Source organism: Centruroides sculpturatus, unplaced genomic scaffold (genome assembly GCF_000671375.1).
Source record: "Centruroides sculpturatus isolate CEXI.00-Female unplaced genomic scaffold, Cexi_2.0 scaffold307, whole genome shotgun sequence".
Classification (NCBI taxonomy): Eukaryota; Metazoa; Arthropoda; class Arachnida; order Scorpiones; family Buthidae; genus Centruroides; species Centruroides sculpturatus.
Genome location: NW_019384520.1, coordinates 575,844 through 600,679, shown reverse-complemented (window position 1 = coordinate 600,679; position 24,836 = coordinate 575,844). Strand labels below are relative to the sequence as shown.

General features: G+C 30.4%; 1 protein-coding gene across 1 annotated transcript in view; it reads right to left on the bottom strand.

Moving 5' to 3' along the window:
- Window positions 1-24,836, bottom strand: part of LOC111622728 (type-1 angiotensin II receptor-associated protein-like) — a 30,454-nt gene that overhangs the window by 4,162 nt on the left and 1,456 nt on the right. Inside the window, exons 2-5 of the mRNA XM_023365147.1 lie at window positions 13,154-13,188; window positions 9,850-9,961; window positions 9,709-9,775; window positions 28-58 (exon numbers count right to left, since the gene is read on the bottom strand). Coding sequence (XP_023220915.1) covers window positions 28-58; window positions 9,709-9,775; window positions 9,850-9,961; window positions 13,154-13,188 — 245 coding nt within the window. The remainder of the gene's footprint in view (window positions 1-27; window positions 59-9,708; window positions 9,776-9,849; window positions 9,962-13,153; window positions 13,189-24,836) is intronic.

Genomic DNA, 24,836 nt, shown 5'->3' with positions numbered 1-24,836 from the left:
TAATATTAAAATTTATGAAAAGGATACACAATAGCAAATCTCATGGTATGAGAGTTAGCTGTAAAAATAAAAAAAATTCCATTATATAGTAAATATTAAAATATTAAGATCAATAAGAAAAAATAACAATATTTCTTTAAAATAACTTTCTACAGAATTATTACTGTTTCATATAACATCTATCAATATATTCATAGAATTTATGAAATTTTCGGTATAACAAATATGTCTTGTTCATTATACTGAAAATTTCATTAAACTGGCATCCATTATATCGACATTTCACTGTATTATGTGAAAGCACTAAATTTAGTACACTTTTTTAAATATGAAAAGAACACATTTTACTAAATGGTACCATTAATGTGCATAATACATTTTGTTTTAATTAAAAATTAAATAATGCATATTGACATATGTTTACATTATAAGTAGTCAAAGCTGAATATAATTATTGTATTTACTCACATATAAGATGAGGTTTTTATTCATTTTTCACTGCTTCAAAAACCTAGGTTGTCCTATATGCATGAGCGAAGGATTCTTTGCGTTTTTGCAATAATTTTTGTGAACAGTGTTATTTGCATTTTTTACCAGATGCTCACCTGCTGATGTTTAAAAACAAAGATATTTTATCTGGGTCGTTTCAATCATTCTTGTGTATTGTGAGGAGTAAAGATGAATAGCAACAGGAAAAGTAAAGCTTTTGGATTGAATTTCAAATTGAAATTCCAAAATCACATGAGAGCCCGATATAAGTTTTAATCCATTTCCACATGAGAACAGATGATTATTGGCAAATCATAATTTGGAGAAACTCATAAGTGTAATCAACGGAGAGTGGATTTGACTATTAAGAATTGGCAAAAAAGGTTCCCGATTGTCCAACTTTACATGAACAAATTATGTTGTTGATTTTACAGGAATTTCCCTTAAATTTTGTTCTACAAAAATTACTAGCATTTTAATGTGTGCATTTACTTGCATTTGATATTTTATTTGTGATTAAATGAAATAAAATTAAAATTGTATTAATAAATTTAATTTTCTTTATTTTGATCTTTAAAGTCACACCTCGTCCTATATGCAAGCTCATCTTATATGTGAGTAAATATGGTAGATTATTAAATTACTATCCTTAATATTTTTATGGACAATCTTAATAATTATAAACATTGCAGTATTTGGAATTATTTACTTTTGTGAAATTCTTATACTATACCTGCCAATTTTGTGCCCATTTTTACTACCCATCAAAAACTGCCATCTGCCACTCAAGGCCTAGGCATACTTTTTCTGTTTGAAAATCAGTGTTGTTCAATTAGCAGTTGTTTTATTTAAATAACCATTAAAAGTATTTTGCTGAACTGACAATTAAAAACAGAACTATTTAAATTGTTTCATCTGACTTTTGGTTCATTCAGATTAGTTTTATTTAAATAGCTGCTAGATAAAATCTGCTTCAAATACTTTTAATTGAATTGAATTAATTTAACAAGAATTTGAATACTTGTAAAATAATAACATTTGAAATAATTAGATCAATCTGAGACAATACTTTTAATTAAATAAAACTATTTAATCAAAGTCACATTTGTTGAAAAATCCATTAAAAGTATTTTTTAAGTGTTATTCAATTTGTCATTTTGAATAAAGATTAACTGAATGCAGTCCATGTTGAGGGGAGCAAGGTAGACTAGATGCATTAAAAAGAGTGGCATATAGATCGTCACATATAAATTTAGTCAAAAGAGACTTACAAATAGTGTATTGACTAGTGTGTGTACAGACAGCATGGATGAACTATATGCTAAAATAAAAGTCTACTGGAACGTGAATAACTCAAATAAATCCCACCTTTATCTATCCAGCAATAAATATTTAATAACTTAAAAACATTTTTAATGGTCTTCATCAGTTAATCAAACATTAAAAAAAGAACATTAAAATAGAACGTATGGAATAAATATGAAAAATCAAAACAGGAATTGCGCATGAGGATTACTTATAAATAATAAGGTAAAAATAAAAATAAAGATAACATAAAAATAAGGCCACAACAAGGAAAAGACAGGATGAACTCCAGGTATTAACACATATCATTGTAAAAAGATTTCCATGCAGTGGACAATGTGTCTGCATCTCTATGATTAATGCAGCCTGTTCTCATATGTGCCTTGTACATCTCCAGTCTCTCAAGATGCCTCACTGCATGTTGGTCACAGTTCTGATAATGGATGCTTAATCCCAAAAGATGTTAACCTCTTGCTGTTTGGCAAATGATGCTAGAACAGTACTATCCAGGCTCTTATTAATGGAGTATCTGTGCTCTTTGATCCTTTGTTGTAACTGCTGCATAGTTGCCTCTACATAAACCAGGTCGGAATCAAAGCGTTGGTCTTTTAAAGGTATGGAATAAATTCCCGTCAAAGAACTCTGGTTCTTTTTCTACTTATCATTTCTTAACAATCCATAAACGATTTGATAAACAATTTGAAGATTATTAGTATTAGCAAGATCCTATGCATTTTGTTTAAGAATGGAAAATAATTTGCACTATTCTTCTTCTATGGTTCACTTTGGGAGAATGCTGACATTGATTCTGGAAAGATGTGATAAGCTTCTCTATCTCGCTTCTCCAGTATCCTTGCGTACTGCTATCTTAAGAATGTAATCTAACTCTTTGTAGGTATCATAAATGCTCATGCAACGAGTGTAGGCACATTTAATCCAAGCCCAGAATGATGCATATTTAATATGTCTGGGATCAACCGATTGACTCGGGATAATAATAGGTTGTAAACAGGGTTTCCGGTAAATGTCCATCCAGACTTTTCCTTTCTTGCAGGTGATGGTAAGATTGAGGAAATTAACGTTATTAGTGCTCCCCTGGTCCAAATGTAACATCAATCCATAAGGGTTATCATTGATTGCATTTAGGAAATGTTGCATGTTATGCTCATTTTTCCACAGAATGAAAATGTCATCCACGTATCTGGAGTATAAAATAATGTCATCTTAAAATATGGGTAGGACGATGTTCTCAAGCTGATGTAATACCAATTTGCATACGACAGCAGACATTGGACTACTCTTTGGTACTCCTCTGCCTTGTAAGAATATCCTTCCTTCAAATTCAAAGAAAGACGTATAACATATTAAATCGGCTAATTTCTGTGTAACAACCACATATACTTATGCCAATAATGACTTGAATTCAGTTAAACAAGATGTATTGATAGTATTTAACTGTATAAAAAGCAGTATTATAAATTAAAATTTAAACACAATGAGCAATTATTTATTGTGATATTGTCACAATACCAGGCTGCAATTTTTAATTTATTTAATTTAAAATATATGCACTCCATCTCAAATTAGTAGTCTTTTGTCCCTGTACATGATACTTTTCCTTTACTGACAGAGTCACACTGGTTATCTATTAACTGCTTTCAGGTAAAATGTTTTGAATTAAAATAACATGATTTCCAATTTGCATTGGAAGTTCATATACAGTTAATCATAACCTTCTTCCATATCTGGTCTTGAATTTCATATATCTAACTCCATTCTCAAGATTAAGGAAAGACAGACAGATGGATGACAGTGGGAATTTATAGGTCTACCATTTTTTCAAATTGCAACCCAAAAATTAGCTCAAACATACAGTACATAAAAGTCACAATATACAGACTTGATCTTTATAAATGAAATATGAACAAAATAATAAGAACACAGTCTGAGAACTACTCAGTAAGCAATTGAAAAATACAATTTGTAGCATAAATAGAATTGAGTACATGGATGTAATATTAAGCATTATTTCTCATACTTGTATCTCAGATGTGTTAGAATAAGGGCAGGTGGTCAGCTAAATGGAAAAACTTAATAATCAAAACATTGGAAGTGTGCTGGAGAAAAAAGTTAGGGACAGAAAAAGGAGGGATCACTGTAACCTGTAACCTAGGATATATTCTGCTATTATAGATCTGTTAGAGTAATCAATATAAAGTGCTAAAATTAAATATCAGTTTATAAATCAGTAGTATCTATGTGAATGTGCATAGATACTACATGATTTTAAAAACATTTTTAAAAAATTTTATATTCAAACTTTGTATTCTATTCAATTTATGTCATTTCAAATCTGCACTTCAAAAGTTTTGTTCTGAAAAAATATTCTATTTCAATGCCTGATGATGATATTTATATGAATATCAAAAACACTAGCAAAGGTATTAAAAAGCCCTCTAATGCCATTTTCTGTTGACTTATTCTTTTTTTCTCTCAAGTAAGTGTGTTGGCATGACTTCCATAGTACATTTTTACTTTATTTTATGAGATAAATACCGAAAAATGGATGTTCTATTCTATCAATATCTTATGTAATTGTATTGTAGAGAAATACACAAAAAAATCAATTTTTCTTTCTGTTCTGATTTATGAAGGGGAGATAATTTTAAAATTCTAAAACATTATGTAAATAATGAAATAAAAGTTAAAAATAAAAAAGGTAAACACAAACCTAAGTGCAGAGAAAACACTTTATTACTTCGATAAATTCCCTAAATGCATTTCGCCAAACAGTAGGGCTATAGTTTAAGACTCCAACAATATCCTATTACTGATTTTCATCTACACATCCAACAAAAGTTTCCCAGCATGCAGCTGTCACTACACCAGTAAATTAACCATGTTTTGCATAATTATGGCAAAATGTTCTTTAACTTTTCTTTTTACATTTTTTTTTTTAATAAAGAATACAATTATGTAATAATTTGATAAAATAATCTGACTTCATTGTTTTAAATAATTAATTTTAATATGTTCTATTACATGTTGAAGCTGGAAAAACTATAGCATAAATTATATGCTCAGCTCTTTTTCTGTTGAAGTGCAGAAGACATAATGTGATACCTAACTGTATTACCCTTAACTACAAAGCATTTCCTTTGTGTTTATGTTGTGCTACCTAGTGTAGAAAAATCCTTTCTCACAATACTAATCAGAAACAAACACAAGTGTCTAGCAGAGGTTGAGCTTAAGTTTTATGTGGCCCATCTATGCTTCTCCAAATTCTGTGACTCGGCATCTCTCCATGATCAGCTTGGAAAATTTCAGTGTTGCCTCGGGCTTCACAAGAGCAATAAAAGCAAAACTGTATAAAAAATTCCAGTGGTTCCTTCAATCTACACTTAAACAATGCAATGAGTGTTGCCCGTTCCCTTCTACAACTACATAGGGGAGCCTATTCCTTCCAAAATTTGCCGGATGTTACAGCGAGAATTTAAGTTAATCCCTCCTCCTCATGGCTCAGGTACCTTGGAATTAGTTCCAGCATCCCTGGCAGCACCCAGGAATTGTCAAGCAGGGTCCAAGTACTCACAAATGGAACTCTCAGTTATCTCTACACTGGCCACTGAAAAGCAACTTTCCTTCAGTGTCAAAAATCAAACGAGCGGCTGAACTATGAATCATTACTTGTCTGCTGCCAATACAAGGCTCTTAGTCTCAGACAAGGATAAAAGGTTCATGCTTTACCCATAAGTGCTTACAACCTATATAAAATGAATGTCATTGCATTATATCTAGGGAATTCGATCCCGGTCCTTATTTCTAATCCCGGGATTTCGGGATTATACTTAGTCAATCCCGGGATCCCGGGATTATTTCGGTATTGAGGGTTAATAAAAAATAAGAAAATCTTACAGAAATCAACAAATCATAATTTAGACAAAAATCAACATATTTTACAGTATACACCTAGCTAATTTAATCACTCTAACTAATCAGACTCAGAGTCAGACTAACCAGACTTAAAATCACTCAGTCTTCATGTTAAATTTATTCTTTTTTAAGCATCACTGAGATCTCTTTAAACTCACATAAATTGAAAAAACCTTTATGTAACAAACTATGCAAATAAACGTTGAAAATTAACAAAAATCTCTCTTAACATCGACTAAATAGACTACTTTCATATAGCAACCTAGTAAGTAGGTAGTAAGATAAGTTTCTTAGCAAAAAGTATTTAAAAATAATATTAATCAGTCACATTTTTCTTAAATATAAAGAAAACTAATCTAATAGGAACATTCTAATTTGAATTGCGAAAATATGATCTGAGAAATAACAACGCATCCTGTGTCTCATCACCAAGTCTGCTTCTCAATTTGTTGCACATATATGCAGCTGCTGAGAAAACGCGTTTAGGTTTGATGGAAGTTGGAGGAATCGTTAGTAAATACTTATAAGCCCGTTCTAGTTATAGCTTCGAGGACACGGGGAGGTTGGAAGAAAACAGTCCGGTCGACACAGATCGGGATTGTAGGAGTAAAGGCTACAATCCCGATTGTTTCGATCATTGTAAGCATGCCTTTCTAAAAATAAACACGTTAATTTTGTAAATTCGGTCTCTGTGTGAGTCTCTCAGCATCCAGCAAACCACTACTCCCAAACGTAAAAAGACTTTCTCGCATCATCCTGACAGATCACGGGCAAGGCGGGGGTCGTAACCTTTTCACCTAAGGTCGACCCCCCTAAGCGAGAGGCGTCGGGTCTATATTAACCACACTGGCAAAACAAGATGGCTGACACATTGACAGGTAAAACGCACTGAGTAGTGCTCTCGACTGCGCCAGAAAATCGATTGGCGCCCGCGAAAATTCAAAAATACAAAAATGAAGTATATTACCAAGTAACCCAGTGAGAACTGCTTGCCTATCATTTTAGTTCAAAATACAAGAAGTTTTATTCCAAGCAAGCATCGCAAGCCCGCTAGGTTAATTTCTGCTGCTTGCTTGGAATAAAATTTCTCATATTTTATATTAAAATGATAGGCAAGCAATTCTGTAAAAGCACTGGCACTGAACGTTTCGCTTCATGCAGTCTATTTTGCAACTTTTTTAAAATGATGTCAATCCCGAAAATCTCGGGATTAGGAAAACTTAATCCCGAAAATTTTGGGACTGAAAAGTAGTCGGGATCCCGGGATCCCGATTTTCGAGATCCCGGGATCAAATCCTCTAATTATATCCTTCTGTGCCTCACTTCAATGCAGTCATGCATGCTAACTCATTACTTATCAAAGAATGTTTTACTGCACAAATTCTGGAGATCCGTGAGGCTTTGCTCTTTATCACAGACAATAATTACTTCCGTTTTAATGGGCAAACACACCTCAAAAAACAGGATGTCCCAATGGGTTTGTCATTGTCTCCTGTCTTAGCAGAATTAATTATGAGGCATGTTGACAACAGGGTTTTTGACTTCCTGCTCTCTATATCTTACCCACTATTATATCTGAGGTATGTGGATGACATCCTGTTTACATGGCAGGATACAGAGGACATGTTTCTAGCATTAGAACATTGTCTCACTAGTGCTTACTCCTCCATCAATTTTACCTGGGAGAAAAAAATCCAGGAAAAATCTTGTTTCTAGATCTAGACATCTCCAGGTCACAGGAGGGGTTGGTTTTCTCCATTTGCCACATAATCAGCAGTATTCCCTGCCACCACCTCCACAATATGTCAATGAGACCATAGCTCCCCTCATTAGAAGGGCATTCCTAATAACCTCTATTCAAGCTATTACCAATATTGAGCTTGATTCCATCCATTCAGCATTATTGGATGTGCCAATTGGATGTGGTTGCCAAATACAACCACATCCTAAACAGGATCAAAAGGTGGCTCTTCCCCACCCCAGTTTGTGGAACCCAAGGGAAGGATAGTCCAGCCCTCTTTACCGTATTGTGGTCACCTGTCAGCCCATATTCCTTGAATTTACCTATCTCACCATGCCCAACTTTACAGAGGCTTTTCTGCAATGATAGGGATGCACTTTTGCACTTGGAAAAGTCAGGAGTATATTCAGTTCCATTAAAAACACAACAACTGGGATATACACCCCTGCTACATAGAGGCTATCACCAGAATGCTGTCCTCTCAATTAGCTGAGCACCAGCACTCCATAGCCGTGAGATGTGACACTGAATTGTCCAAGATGGTTGTACTGTACAACATAACTACAACCCACCTTAGGATGTTTTTGTACTACTTAGGAGCTGTGGTGAAAGGAGCCTTGTGTTCATTTGGGAGTCTCTCCTCACCATATTGTTCGCTCCATGCAACTCCCCCACCCTTGATATGCCTGATATTTGGGTTAATTTGTAAAACATATAAATAATAATAACTGACTGCTTGTCTCCACTTCCCTACGTCTTTCTATGTGATTGGCTCCACATCTCTATGTGCATGCTTGTAGATACTGTGTGATTTTAAAAATGTTTTCAAAAAATTTTACGTTAAAATTTTGTATTCTATTCAATTTATATTGTTCCAAATCTCTACCTCAAGTTGTCTTTTTCAAGTTTTGAAAAAGCATTCTATTTCAGTTGTCTGATGACAATATTTATATGAATATCGAAAGTGCTAGCAAAGATATTAAAAAGCCCTTTAACACCATTTTCTGTTGATTTATTCTTTTTTCTTTCAAGTAAGTGTGTTGGTGTGACTTCCATACTATGTTTTTACTTTATTTTATCAGTTTATAAAATTGTAAATGATGCTAGATATGTACAAATCAAGGTTTATTTAGATATTAAAAGTTGGTAACATTAATATGTAAATAAACCTTGTCTTGAAAACATATTTCTCTTGAAATATGTTTTCAAAATAATATTGACATAAAATGTAATCTTAATTTCAATATCATGATCATAATAATTACAAAAATATTCATTNGGTTTCCACAAACTAGTGATGGCTGTATCATGGTCTGGGAAGTATTCTCTTGGCACCCTAACATCCTTAAATGGTGAACAATATAGGGATCTGTTAGGTTATCATCTCTCCAGGCTATGTTTCCTTACAACAATGCCATGTTTCAAGGTGATAATGCATTGTGCCACCAGGCAAGGCTCACTTGGGAATGGTTGTAGGAACACAACAATAAAGTCTACACCCTACCTTGGTCTTCAAGCACACTGACATAAAATATTTTATAAAATAATTTGTATTAATGTCAACCTGAAAAAAAATCATCTATATGAAAAATATTTCATATATTCTTAAAGAATATTTTATTTAGATGCACATCGTAGTTTGAATTATACTTGTTAAATAAAACATTATTATTTATATTAAAGATGGTTAGCATCATAAGAAATAATGCCAACTATCAAAGATTTATGAGATGACAAATCACTTATTTTTATTACAAAATTTCATAGTAATTTAATTAGATTTAGCCTTGAAGTAACTACACAATCTGTCTACTTGGTTTAATATACAAGGGCTGTTTCTTTTTCAACCTCCAATAGTCCATAAAACAGAGACAAATGTAAATAACAAAATGAATTTATTACTAAAAGCTAGGTACAAACATGCTTACTTTTCAACATAGACAAATGCCTCAGTCTTCACGGTGATTATGTTGAAAAGTAACCATGTTTGTACCTAACTTTTGGTAATAAATTCATTTTGTTATTTACATTTGTCTTTGTTTTATGGACCATTGGAGGTTGAGAAAGAAACAGCCCTCGTATCAAATAAGAAATTTGTTTAACTATATTAAATCCAATTAATATTGAAAAACATCAAAAATTTGAAGTTTTCCATATTAATATTAACAGATTAACTTTTTATTTTCTTTGAAAAATAATTTAAAAACTAAAATTATCATCATGATGTAAAATAAACTTACCATGATTAAAATAGATGGAAATTGATATCATATCCAAAATAATAGCAGCAACATCAACTACAAGAGCCTTTTATAATAAAAAAAATATTCATAATTACCACTATTATCAATATTTTATGAAAAAAATGTGAAAATTTTTACCATGAAAACAGGTTCCTCAGAATCTCTATAATGAATAGACCAGATTATTAATAGGAGAAAGACAAGATTATAATATCCATAAGAAGGAGGTAACCAATCTATCTGCAATGCCCTAAATTAAATAAAATAGACATGTAAATGAAATACATATATAAACTTAATAAAATTCATTCCATATTATAGTTTTTATATTCACATACATTATACACTGAACAATCATTGCATTAAGAACATCAAGCCAGTATAATCTCAGTAAAAGTAAAAGAATGTTCTGTAATTGCTTCATCCTGTTCACTGCAGTTATAATGTGTTCATCTGTCATTTACATAATAGAAGGTAATAGTTGCAGTTAGGCATAAACAGGGTGACTTGAGTGACTTTCAGCATAGTCAGATTGTTGGGGTCTGGAGGCAAAGTGCCAGTATTTGTGAAACTGCTGCACTCATTGGTTGTTCTTGTACCACAGTAGATGGATCATACACAAACATCTACAAGATTGCACAGTTGCCAGCAATATGTGACTGATCCTAGGGCTGAGTGTTGCATTCAAGACTGCTATCTGAACAAGGACATGCCACAGTGGAACAGTTTACACACCAGTACAACAGTGGACAAGGCAGACATGTTTTAACAATGACTGTGCAATGTATCTTGTGTTGACTGGGATTCAATAGCCATTGACCTACACAAGTGCTTCTGTTGACCATGCTTCATTACAAACAACACCTTGCATCAGCAAGAAAAAGATGTCATTGGACTTGGACATGAGGAAGAAGGTGGTCTAGAGTGACAAGTCCCATTTCATGCTAAATCATGCTGATTGCTCAGTCCAAACCTGACATAAACAATACAAAGCATCATCCTTGGTTGCACAGTTTGGTTTCCACAAACTAGTGATGGCTGTATCATGGTCTGGGAAGTATTCTCTTGGCACCCTAACATCCTTAAATGGTGAACAATATAGGGATCTGTTAGGTTATCATCTCTCCAGGCTATGTTTCCTTACAACAATGCCATGTTTCAAGGTGATAATGCACTGTGCCACCAGGCAAGGCTCACTTGGGAATGGTTGTAGGAACACAACAATAAAGTCTACACCCTACCTTGGTCTTCAAGCACACCAGACTGCAGCACAATTAAATATCTTTGAAATAAGTTATGTTAGAATGTGGCGAGTTTATCACCAACTTCTCCATGAAATGTGCACCAACTGACAAAACTGCTCAAGTAGGCATGGATCAAGTTAAGAGCATCTGGTAAAGTCCATGCCTAGGATTTGCAAGCTATAATCACCCAGAAAGATGAAACAACCCATTATTAGGCAGGTGTTTCTGATGTAGTGATCATTCAGTATATATTCAACATAAATAAAGTTAATTAGATGAGTGTCTAATTTTAGCATTCAGAATAGCACATAACACAAACCATGATATTAAGGTCTATTTCATATTTATCTGGACACCCATCAACAGCAAAGCATTGTCTAAGTCCAATAGACACAAAATAATATTTACCGTATTTACTTGCATATAAGACGATATCACATATAGGACGAGGTGTGACTTTAAAGATCAAAATAAAGAAAATTAGATTTATTAATACAATTCTAATTTTATTTCATTTAATCACAAGTAAAATATCAAATGCATGTAAATGCATACATTGTCCTACAAAAATTACTGGCATTTTAAACTTTAAGGAAATATCTTGTAAAATCGACAACATAATTTGTTCATGTAAAGCTGGACAATTGGGAACCTTTTTTATCAATTCTTAACAGTCGAATCCACTCTCCATCAATTACACTTATGAATTTCTCTGAATTCTGATTTCAGAATAATCATCTGTTTTCACATGGGAATGGATTAAAACTTATATTGGGATCCCGTATGATTTTTTAATTTCAATTTGTATTGCTATTCATCTTTATTCCTGACAATACACAAGAATGGAACGACCCAAAAAAACCTTTGTTTTTAAACACCAGAGGGTAAGCATCCGGTAAAAAATGCAAATACACAGTTTACAAAAATGATTGGAAAACACAAAAAAATCCTTCGCTCACACATACAGGACAACCTAGGTTTTTGAAGCAGTGAAAAATGAATAAAAAACTCGTCTTATATGCGAGTAAATACAGTATTTACTAAGTTTTGATATAATATAATAAGAGGATAAATTTTTTGTCTTCCTGCAAAACTAGGCATAACAAGCTAGTATCATAATATTTTAGTTCATATCATGGAAAAGTAATAACTGTCTGGATAAATTTGAAACAGTTTATTTTGATACATTGCTGTTGTTTTTGATATCTGTAAAACAACAGTATTACATGTTTTTTCATCATTTATTATATTACATCAAAACTTAGTAAATAAATGTTGTTTTGTGTATACTAGACAATGTGTTGCTTTTATTTTAAGTTGCTGTTGATAGGTGTCCAGATAAATTTAAAACAGATCTTAGAACACTGCAAAGGTTTGATTCAATTAAAATTTTTTTAAAATTTTTCTTATAAACTTTACAAAATTATAAATATTTTTTAATCATATTCTAGATTTTATAAACATTTTAAGCAAATTACAATATTTTTAAAAATGATATTATTAAATACAGGTAACCCCTATATAACATGGCACTTCTATAGCACAGATTCACTCTAACACGGTTCAAGAATTGGGTAAAACCCTCATACAACATGAAATGTAATAAATTTTCACATACATAAGTACTAATAGTTCACGTGAACTATTAGTACTTAAGTATGTAAATTTTCTGTTCTGCCTTCTGTTGATACACGCAATCCTTCTCGAAACTTGTTTCAGTGTTGCCAGATCGTGACATTTCTGATTTTGTTGCCAGATGTTTTATTCTTCATAAGTGCTTAGCACCATATAAGGAAATTTATAAAGATCTTTTAACTAAAAGCAAGCAATCTAAAATAACATATTTTTTGCAAAAGCTACTAGAGCATGGATCTGAAGATAATGCAGAAAAATGCTCAGAGGATAAGGATATCTTGCCAAAAAGAAAACGTCCTCGGTTAATAGTGCTTAGTGATGACGAAGAAAACATTGTTTAATTTATATTAATATGTATCACTTAAATTTTAATAAAGATATTTATCTTTAATTATGAAAATATAATAGCATGTTTTTTAATTTTTGGAACCTAACCCCCCTTTTCGTACTAGTTCTTTGTTTCGTATAATACGATAATTTTTTGGAACATAACGCCCATGTTATACGGGGGTTACCTGTAATTACTAATTAACAAATATGTTATATAATTCTCTAAAACTTACCATGTAGTCAATAAAAAGTGTAGAAAAAAGACTACCTGAAAGGCAAAAAAAAAAACATTTTTAAAAAGGCATTATTATTATAAAAAATATAGGAGATTACAATTTTTCTTATGCATCTTTATACAGTAATTAATGAAATCATTTACTATAAGTAATAAAATATTCTCATAAAACATATTAATTCAATTGGAATATAATAAAAATAATTTTTAATATTTCATGTAGTGAAAACCTGAATTTACAAAGGTCAATGTAAAAAAACTGAAATAATAAAACGATATTTAACTTTTTTATACAGCACCAATTTTTTATATAATATTCAGAAAAAAAATACACATTTATTATGAAGTGTAATTTATTCAAAATGCAAAATAAGGTTACTCGTGTGAAAAGTATACTATGTTGGCAACAAATTTATAAGTTAAATTTAAAATCTTCTTACGTGAATATTGGAAAGCATATAAATTAACACTCGTAAAACTTAAAAGTCCAGTAGTAAACATTTAATAGCAAACAAACGTTTTCGACCGTACTTTCGGTCTTCTTCAGGTTTAAAAACCAGTGAGATTCGAACAAGTGAAAGCGTAGAACAACGATTATGAAACTATTTTCAAAAATGGAACAGCACAAACGGATTTTAAAAGAATAAACAGTTATGCATGTGCATTCCCATGGCGATGGAACAGTATAAGTAATACATACAATTATATAAAAACATGAATACACCCAATGGCGATTGGTTCCTAACTGCTGGAGTGGGCATTGCCTGTTCCTTCATAGCAGTACTTCCAAGCATGCGACACATTGACCACATCATTAGAGTTAATGCAATTGGTGCGTAATCTGGCTTTGTAAATTTCAAGTGCCTCCAGGTTTCATAGGTGTTCCACACAGTGAGAAAGTTTGATCAGTTTGGCCTCATGTAGGTCAGCACTTATACCGGGTTCAGTGGCATATGTTCATAGGGCAGTGGTGTGCCTTTTATTAACAATATCGTATTTGTGTTCCTGCAATCTTTTATTTAAAGAGTGTTTTGTGGACCCAATATAAACTAATTCCCTTTGAAACCTGTTGTTCCATAGAGGAACCATGTAAACACCCAGTGCTTGCTTTTTATTGATCTTGTCTTTGCCACTGCGGAGTAGCCCATATACAGTGCTGGGCCTCTTGTATGCAATCTTAGTATTAATATTGGCAGCAATCTCTCTGTAAACGGAGTTGAGGTGGTGGTTGTACTCAACCACTGCACGAGACTGTGTGCTATTTATGTTGTGTGTTTCATGGATTGCTACTTGTGTATTGGAAGTGTCGCGTGCGGCTATTCATGTGGAGTATGTGCGGGCAAGGTCATGTATAAGGTTGTTGCTATATCCGTGCTGTACTGCTATGTTCTGAATGCGTTTCAACTCTGCACACTCCAGCAGTTAGGAACCACATCCCCTTTGGGTGTATTTATATGTTTTTATATAATTGTATGTATTACATATACCGTTCCATCGCCATGGGAATGCACATGCATAACTGTTTATTCTTTTAAAATCCGTTTGTGCTGTTCCATTTTTGAAAATAATTTCATAATCGTTGTTCTGCGCTTTCACTTGTTCGAATCTCACTGGTTTTTAAATCTGAAGAAGACCGAAAGTACAGTCGAAAACGTTTGTTTGATATTAAATGTTTACTACTGGACTTTTAAGGTTTAGAAGTGCTAATTCAAATTTATAAGACTGAGTGATACTGACAACCCTCTTGTTTAGCATTTCAATGAATCCTACAATGAACTTCTGACACAAGATTTGAACAGTAACAGATTGAAACTTTTGTCAACTATTTATTCATCTTGTTAATCAATCTCTAGCTTGATTTTGCATGCTATCCATTAGTATAGACCAGCCCTTCATAATAAGCCTGAAATTTTCAATTGATTGGAGTTTGGATACATTTGGATGGTTGTTTTCTTTAGGCACAAAACTGATGCTCAACCCAATGAGCTTTGTTTGAGTCTGCAGGCATAGTAAGCAGTGACTAGATCAAGCAAAAAAAAAAAAAAAACATATCCTTCATTGTTTGGGTAGTGCTTTTGGAAATAAGAAACCAATCCTTCTCTCAATGCTTTTAGTTGTATAAGTGTCCTACTTTATGGCTCTTTTCAACCTCATAAAAAATGATTCTGATGGTCTTTTTGGTCCAACTAAAGCTGAGCTAGGAACTCTTGTTCAAATTTTGCCTGCAGTGTAATCTTTTCTTGGCATCATGCATTTCTCTCCTTACAAAATAAGTTTTACGATGAAACTATATATTTATGAATAATGAGTATTACTAAGAATAATAAAAAGGAATATCTCTGATGCCTTTGAAGAGAGTGAATAGTTACTGTTGTTGCCTCTGTTCTTGACCTGGTCAGTTTCTGGCCTTTTCACTACATATCCCTTGTCAACCTCTATCCTTTTCATAGTTTTGTCTGATACTTTATATATTTTAACAAACAAGTTGAAAATGAAACTAATTTTGGTATTGAGGAATGCTTCAGGCTGCACTTCTCTTTGTTGTCCAATTGTATCTTTGGATGATCTAAATCTGACTTTCTGCCACTATCACAACCTTATTTTTAATCTATCCAACATCTTGTAAACCCACCTTTCCTTGAAACCAGCAGTCACAAAGTGTTTAATGATGTTTGATTTTTTCATATCTGGATAAAACATGCATAAAAACTCTACTTTTTACTGACTCTCTTTCTGTTTATCTCCAGTCATTCTAATGTTTCTGAAAAAAGTAACTGCATATTTAATATCATTTGAAAGCCGAAAGTTCAAGGTCTAACTTATATATTCATTCTACTATTACAAATGCACATGTGCATCATGAATTCAAGAATGTATAAAAATTTGTGTGTTGTTTTTTCCAAATTCCTTCAAATAAACCATATTTGCAAACTGCAGAATTCCAAAATAAGAATTGCATATTGCAAAAGGTAGTATATTGACTTTCCTGCATTCATTTTATGCAATATTGAATGCTGGATACTTACATATTATTCACAAAATAAAATTCTTTTTCATTTAATTCATTGAAATATCAACAAATTTAAAAAATTTTTTATCATGCTCAGCAGAAATTTTTAAAATAGAAATAAAATATCACATATATTAAATGTAATATTTTATCAAAAAAATTTTTAGTATTTCTATAAAATTATACTGAGCTAACTGTTTATCCAATAATTTAAAAATAGCTGATAAGATTACTAGATTAATAGCTTTCTTTTATCTCTCAAAGAATCAACACAAAAAACACAGTTCAAATAAGGATACAAAACAGTTTATTTAAAAATAAATAATATGTAACTAAAATAAAAGCACTTTTGCTCATAAAATTTGAGCTTCTCCAGTTGTTGCTGTTCTAAAATCAAATTTAAGTTCAAATGCTTGAGTTCAGATAGTTTAAATGTTCATAAAATACATGACCGATTATTAGGATTATTTTTCATAATTTTTATCATCATAGACATTTAAGAATTTCATCATAAAACTGAAGCAATACCAATAATGAACAATCTACTCTAAAAAAGTTGTTCATATTAACTGAAGATTTATGGCTTTTCACAATATTAATAGTCAGGTACATTAAACATATTAAAAATAAATTGTTAAAATTGTTCTATAGCAGTCATAACAATAAAGAAAACAGGAATGTAAAATTTATAGTAGTAAAAGATGTAGGAAATATTAAATAAATTCTATATTGTCCTATTAATGTATACTTCCTACAAATATTAATTTAAAGTAAAGCTAGTAAAGCTTTTTGTAATAAATTTCATATTTAAATATGCTTTACTAGAACTATTAATCAATTAACAAACGTTTCATTTACATTAGAAAGATTTATGAAATCAGCATCAAATTTTATATTAACAAGTAGAATAATAGTAATTTCACAGTTAATTATGTTATATTAATATTTCAATCAAATTAAAATAAATATAACTCAAAACAGGCAAACTAGATATCTTGAATATTTTTTTAAAACACAGTTCATAAAATTTCTAATTTGAATAAAATAAACTGCCATATTTATTTGCATATTCATTTTTCACTGCTTCAAAAACCTAGATCATCCTATAGGTGCAAGCAAAGGATTCTTTGCATTGTTGCAATAATTTTTGTGAACCATATATTTGCAATTTTTGCCAGATGCTTACCCTATGGCATTTAAAAACAAAAGTATTTTATCCAGGTTTGAATTGTTCTTGTGTATTGTCAAGAGTAAAGATGAATAGCAATAGGAAAAGCAAAGCTTTTAAATTGAATTCCAAAATCAAGCGGGAGCCCAATATGCGGTTAAGTTCACTGAACTTAATTAACGCTGAACTCAGTGCTAGTTATCAAGAAGCTAAGGTTAAGTTTATTCCCAGGTGAAAATAGATGGTTATTCAGAAATCAGAATTTGGAGAAATTCATAAGTGTAATCAACGGAGAGTGAATTCGACTGTTAATAAGCAAAAAGGTTCAGAATTGTCCAGCTTTACATGAACAAATTATGTTGTCAATTTTGCAAGATTTTTCCTTAAAGTTTAAAATGCCAGTAATTTTTGCAGAACAATGTGTGCATTTATGTGTATTGGATATTAATACAATTCTAATTTTATAAATCTAATTTTCTTTATTTTGATCTTTAAAGTCACACCTCATCCTATATGTCAGATCGTCTTATATGCAAGTAAATACGGTATTTCTCCAAGAATATCAACAAAATCATATTAGCTAACTTACTATTTCAATTTAATAATAAATAACTAAGAAACAGTATGATCATCATCTTAAATGTTAAAAGTCTTAAAAGAGTCTCACTGGATTAAAATATAGGTACTTTAGCCATAAATCTATTTCATAAATTTAAAAAAAATGATGAAAATATGATATTGAGTAATGAATTTTGCCTATTTTATTTTAAAATAATTTATTTACAGCATTTGAATTTAGTTATTTCTCTTTAATTGTTTTGTTATATTTTCATTATGCTACTGATATTTTATTAAAAGCAGAGCTACTTTTCAGCCATAATACATTATATAAAATTAGTTACAATTGTAATTACTCACATTAGTTACATATTGTTTAACTTTTAAATAAACTGTTTTGCATCATAGATTATGTGAACTGTGTTGTTTATGTTGATTCTTCATGAGATAAAAGAAAGTTAATCTAGTAATCTTATCAGCTATTTTTAAATTATTGGATAATCAATTATTGGAATATGAAATTATTGGAATAACAAATGCCATGGGCTGACTGGAGCCAATGTAAAAAGTAAATGGAGTCCCCACCAATTTGCTTTTTATATTGTGGAAATACAACTATAGTTACTAGCCACTTTTCAACAAACAGTTACTGTCTAATAACTGTCTGACCCCAATATGTTTTTGTTAAGAAATGAAATATGGAAAACACTAATGATAATATTTTGGAAGGAAAAGGTAAAAATGTGGTTACTAAAAGGGCACCATTTCGCAACCAACATTAAATCCAAACTAGAAATTGGAAAGAAAGTATAGGAAGAGATATACAAAAAATTTATAAAATGTTATAAATGCTAAGATATAAATATGTAGGCTACATTTATAAAGAAAAAATAATTTACAAGTAGAATTAAACAGTTTTTAGTTATTGTTACATTTTCCCTAAAACACAGAACTTAATTTTTAGTTATCATATATGAATATAAGCAGTAAACTTTTTAGAAAAAAGTACTGATTGAAATATCATTTGAAATTAATGAAACTGATAAATAATAGTAGTAATTTCATATACAATACATATTAATAATCATTAATTAATAGATGAAAATAATTGACAATACACCTATCTAATTCACAGACAATTTTTAAACTTTTGCTACTTGCCTAGCAAAAGTTTAAAAATCGTCTGCGAATTAGATAGGTGTATTGTCAATTATTTTAATCAATGTATTAGAAATACCAATGCAAGACAAATGGAAGTATATCAAAATTTACATGATATAAAGGCTTTTTAATAATGACACAATAGAAAATACATTACATTAATAATGTTACAAAAAATTTTATATTTCTTTCTTCACTTGATCAACCATTCCCATATAAAAATTTTATATAAGTTGTAGAATTTTTCATTCCATAATTTAGAACTTTTCTATTTTGATGAACTTTTTAAGTTCTGTTTCTTTTTTTAAAGATTTCAGCATAGCTTCAATGTACTGAATTATCATGCTGCTTTATATATTTAGGAGCAAGATCAAATATGCACTACTTTTCCCAGGTTGATATTTTAGTTCTTATTATTGTAACTTCTAGAGAATCTTATGACTTCGTCTTATACATAATTCCCATAATTACTATTCTATCCTCATCCTCAGCATGTATAATATTGTTTCTATATACTGAAGTAAAACTTTTTATTTTTTATTTATTTTTCTAACACTTTATCTTAACTATTCCATTAACCATCTCTTTATATTCCTTTTTCAAAAATCCAAACAATTAGGGATTATTTTTTATACAGTATATTCTTTTTATAACTTTTTCCAATCAATATAAAAATGCATTGTTTAAAATTGGATTGTGTAAAACTCAAAAAGATAAAAATACTTCTAAATTAAAGAGAAATAAAAAGATAAATCCCATACAAACAATAAATAATACTTCATAATGTAGGCTGTATGATTATTGTCAAAATTAGATTTCTAACTGGTTAATAATAAAAATTATTAGTCAGTTAGTAATCATTCTGAAAAGAAGTATCACTTCCTTACCTAATGATGTCAGAAGTATGAAGATGAAAGCAAAATAGAAAAGAAAGATGAAAGCAGAAAAATAAGGAAAAGACAGATTAGACTTCTACATATAAACAGCATAGAACAGTTTTATAAGAAACAAAAATGAATTAAAATTAATGATGGAGCATAAAATCCCATCTCTTGTGATATTAGTGTATGCAAGGTTATGATTATAAACCAATTAAACTATATTCAGTGTCATTTTAATAAAGATAGTTATTATTTATTGTAAGATAAAGATTTAAGTTATTTTGTTCAACAGCTATAAAAATCGAATTGAAAAGATGCAATTCTGAAAATAATTTAACTAGCAAAATACAATCTTAATATGAAAATTGATAATCCAGGTAGCATAACTGTCAATGTGTTACAGGTTTGAGTCCTGCTTCAGGTCAGTTCTTTTCTTCCAGAAAACTCTAAATTACATTTAATCATTTAGTATTTAATAAATTACATGGCCATATTATAATTCAGCAGTTCATTTGGCTTTAGATAATCAGAAAAAACAATGAAAATCTAATGAAAATAACACATTTCATTAGGTTATTTTCTTCATTGAAAAGACAAGTTAAATTCTTCAACTTTTAGTCATGATAACTTTCTATTTTTTTATGAATCTTGAGAGAGCAGAAATTCTTTGGCTTACTATACAGTTGCTACATTTCTTAACTATAAATGTTCTCCTTTTCAAAATTTATTTAACCTCTGTTGCTAATCTCTCAATTGAATCTACTAGGAATTTTTCATTTTTATATCTCTAATTTAATACATCATCTCAACTACATAATATTAATTTTAAAATAAGGTGCTCTACAAAAGTATAGAATTGACTAGTAAATGAATGTAAAAAGAATTATATACTACAAAATAGTTTAATTTAATAATTTATTTGCACACCTCCTTTACTGATAACATTGAAAATGCAGTTTGGCATGGTATCAACAAGGTGTTTTTATGATCCTCAAGGAAGTTCCAAGCAGTGACAATTGCTTGTTTTAAGTGTTCAATGTTGGCATACTGATGATTTTGGTTATAAATTTGGTCAATCAAGATCCCAAAACATTTTCTATAGGTTGCAATCAGGAGAACAAACTGGCCAATTCATTTATTTTCATATTTCGTATTTTCGTAACCACTGTAATGACAGGTAATGAATGCCAAATCCAATTTTCTCAATGTAGAAAAAGCACCCAAACCCACTCCCACCACCGAAGTTCCTTTGCAAAAAGTACTTGAGCTTTTTTTGTAAATCACGCCATTAGAATGCTAAACCATCCGGCCCATCCAAAAAGATTATCTATATGACAAAAAAGTTGTTATTTCTTGTGCTAGCATGATAGGTCTAAATGAAACAGAAAACTTACCTTATTCCATTGAGTGGCCATATTTTTCCTAGCAAAATTGAGTTGGACAGCTTTGTGCTCAGGCTTAAGAGCAGGGCACTTCTCATTTGAGACCAAACAATGTTGTTGTTGCCATGTAAAACCTTTCAAACAATTTCGTGATGTACTAAATTACCCAAATTGTCCCAAATTTTACACATGGACACTGTAGAATTAGAAGCTGCACATTAATAATTCATCTGTGGTCTTGCAGGATAAGCTTTGAAAGACATCCACTTCTACGCATTAATCCATAATTTGCAGGATTTGACAAATAATGCTGAATGACTTTTTTAGAACACTTGATGCTGTTTTCTACTGCCTGATGACTTAAATCAGTGCTTCTCAAAGCTATAAATTGTCCTTTCTCAAAGTCTGTTAAATGGGTACCATGAGGCATGATGAAAAAAATATTTTCACACTTTAAACTTGCGAGAAAGATGAAGTTCCATACTTATGTGGCAGAATGTAAATTGACTTCCTTGCTATTTCTCAGTCAACCATGAATTAGTTTTCTAAAATTATGTTTTTATAAGTTAGGTGCTGAATTACATGTTAAAAAATCTATTTCTCTCTATTAGTGCATGTTCTGACCTTAAAAGATCAATTTTTTGAGCAGTTCTATACTTTTGTGGAACACCTTATCAATCACCCATTTTTATTCTACTTCTATTAATATAAAATTTTCTCTAGAAATTCATTTTTTCCTTTATATTATTTTTCCAGCAATCTATTACCTTTTCTTTATCAACATTCATCTTGATTTAAGATTTGTCATTACCTAATTACTTTTGTAACCATCATTTCCTCTTTCTGAATTCCAGAATACTCTTAAATATAACAATATTGTTATCCAAGTTATAAATATATGTCCAAGTTTTATTATTTCAGAATTTTATTTTTTATTAACTTCTTTGTAACTATGGAAACATCTCAAAACAAAACTAAATATTTAGGCTAAATATTTTTTACCAACAGCTGCTACACTAATTTGTAAATTAAATTAATTTATAAATTACATCATAAAATTAATCTTAAATGTTATTCTTTAAGATACTTCTTACATAAAGTGTAATATTGTTAACAATAAAGTTTAGCACAATCATATTTCCAACAAAAAATTTTAATTATAATAGGTTCAATGATATAGTGAGATGTGCTAATCTAACTTTATGGATTTAAAACACTTGGCATATTGTTTTTCTCTTACAAGTTATTTCCATTGATTTTTCAGTCCTTTTTACAGCAAATTGAAATTTCTTTATTTTTTTTCTCTATTCCCATTGGATTATTCACATTAATCTTTCTTCCTTTCCCTTTTTCAGTGAAAGCCTAGCACTACATACAGAAGTTTTTATTACCTTAGAATCTCAAGTGAAACTTGATATGTAAACTATCTGTAAGTTTAAATATGTTGGAGTTTATACATATTGAAATATTTTTGTACAGAAAATATAAAAGAATGCTTAATATTTCTTACATTCTATCATTAATACTAAATTAAAAATTGAATTATGACTATTTACAAAAAATTATAAAATTTTTCGAGTCTATCTTTCGTCCTTTTAACACACCACAGAAGTAACAGTATATTGGCTTGAATAAACTTCCATAGAACATGTGATAAATTATAAAGAAAACACACAAATTTAAAAATAACAGCATACATGCTATCATGTATGCTGTTATTAATACTAAAGTTTAAGAATTTTAGTTAATTATCATTTAACTAGCATTGGTATAATAAATTACCATAACTAGCACTAACCATAATAAATAAAGTATAAAGTCAAACTTACAGTAGTATTCAAATTTAATACTATAAGTTTCAGATATCCAAAATAAACCCAACAAAAGTATGAGAGTTAATCTGATTTTTTTTGAAAATCAATAATATATAGAGGTATGACAAAATCTGAAGTATGACCTGCAAAAAAAAAAAAAGTACTTTTCAAATTTCCTGCCAAGATAATAACACTAGAGTTGTCTATTTTTCATAGTAATTTTATATTTTTTTTAGCTTCTGTCACTAAACTGAGGTAAGTAATTGTTGCCCATTTATTACAGTGGACCCTACTGTAATAAATGTAAACAAGGCCTTATCCACTTTTTAAATTTTTCAGTATTCATCTGCTTTTAGTAAAAAAAATAGTAATTGGAAAGCAAGAGTTTTTCAACATAGATTTACAATTTGAATAGCATTTCGTTTTTTTACAAAATTAAACATAATAATTTACAAGAACTGTTCAAAACATCGTCCATACATGCAAATGCATACTTGAAGTTTTGACAGACTTAATTCTCAAAAGCAAATTGAAATTTGAAAAATGCTTATAGGGAATTTTAAGCTTAAATTACATCATAAAATTAATCTTAAATGTTATTCTTTAAGATATCAATCTTTAAGAATAGCAGTGATCCTAAAATCTATCCCTAAAATATTGGCAGAGTTGTCATACCCTGTAAATATATAATCCTTAAGATGCCATTACAATCAGTTAACTTAGTAATGAACAAATTAATATTCAAAATAATAATATTAATTAAATTAGAATTAAACATTATAAACAAAACCTGACATATCTGATCTAAGAAAATTCATTTTATACTTGAATTCCTTCAAGTTGAATAAAATATAGAATTTTATTTTTATAGACATAATATTTTAAACTCCATCCAATTGAAAGTTTAGTAAAAATTGAGAAATTAATTGAATGCAGACTATGTTAATTTTATGTCACTTTCATTTGTGATATTCGCAATAATGGTTTCAAATTTTCTCCCAAATAAAACCCAAAAAAGTTTTTCCTACAATGTATAGAATATTTTTTGCAAATGCAAATATTTTTTTCACACCTGGAGGTAGTGCTGATAGCAATTATAAGCAGTGTTGTTTTGTTTATTATTCCAAAGTGTTTACTATTCATTTGATACTGTTATGAAAAATGAAAAAAAAAAAAAAAAAAAAAAAAACACTCGGTGCCACAGCTAAACGAATAAAAATCTGGCAATTCTCGGAAGATAAACAACGAACTACGTTTTCTCTTTCCAGTTTAAATTAAGTCAATTGGAGAAATCAAATATGGAAGTTGAGTGCTTACTGTATTCGATTCTGTAGTTGCGGGAAGAGAGAATTTTATTTCTTCCACTTCCAGACTAGTTACTCACGAGGGATTCTATTTACTCGAGTTATTTTTTTATTTCGGTTCGTTCGATGTAGTTTACGTACGACGACCGTAGATTCTCATATCTGTCGGAATCTTCTGACAGATGGTCATTTGCGTAACCGCATCTTATGATGGAAAGATCTATCGTAGCGCGCTGTTTGCCAATAAATGTAGAACACCGGAAAAAGAGAGGAGACTTTAGAAACTGTTGTTTAGAAATCCAAGGAATTCTATTCCATTCCGAGGAGGCTCGACGTCGTTCTGTGCCTTTCGATTGTTAACGCGGAAGGTTAAAGAGTAGGATTGTTACATAAATCGAATTAA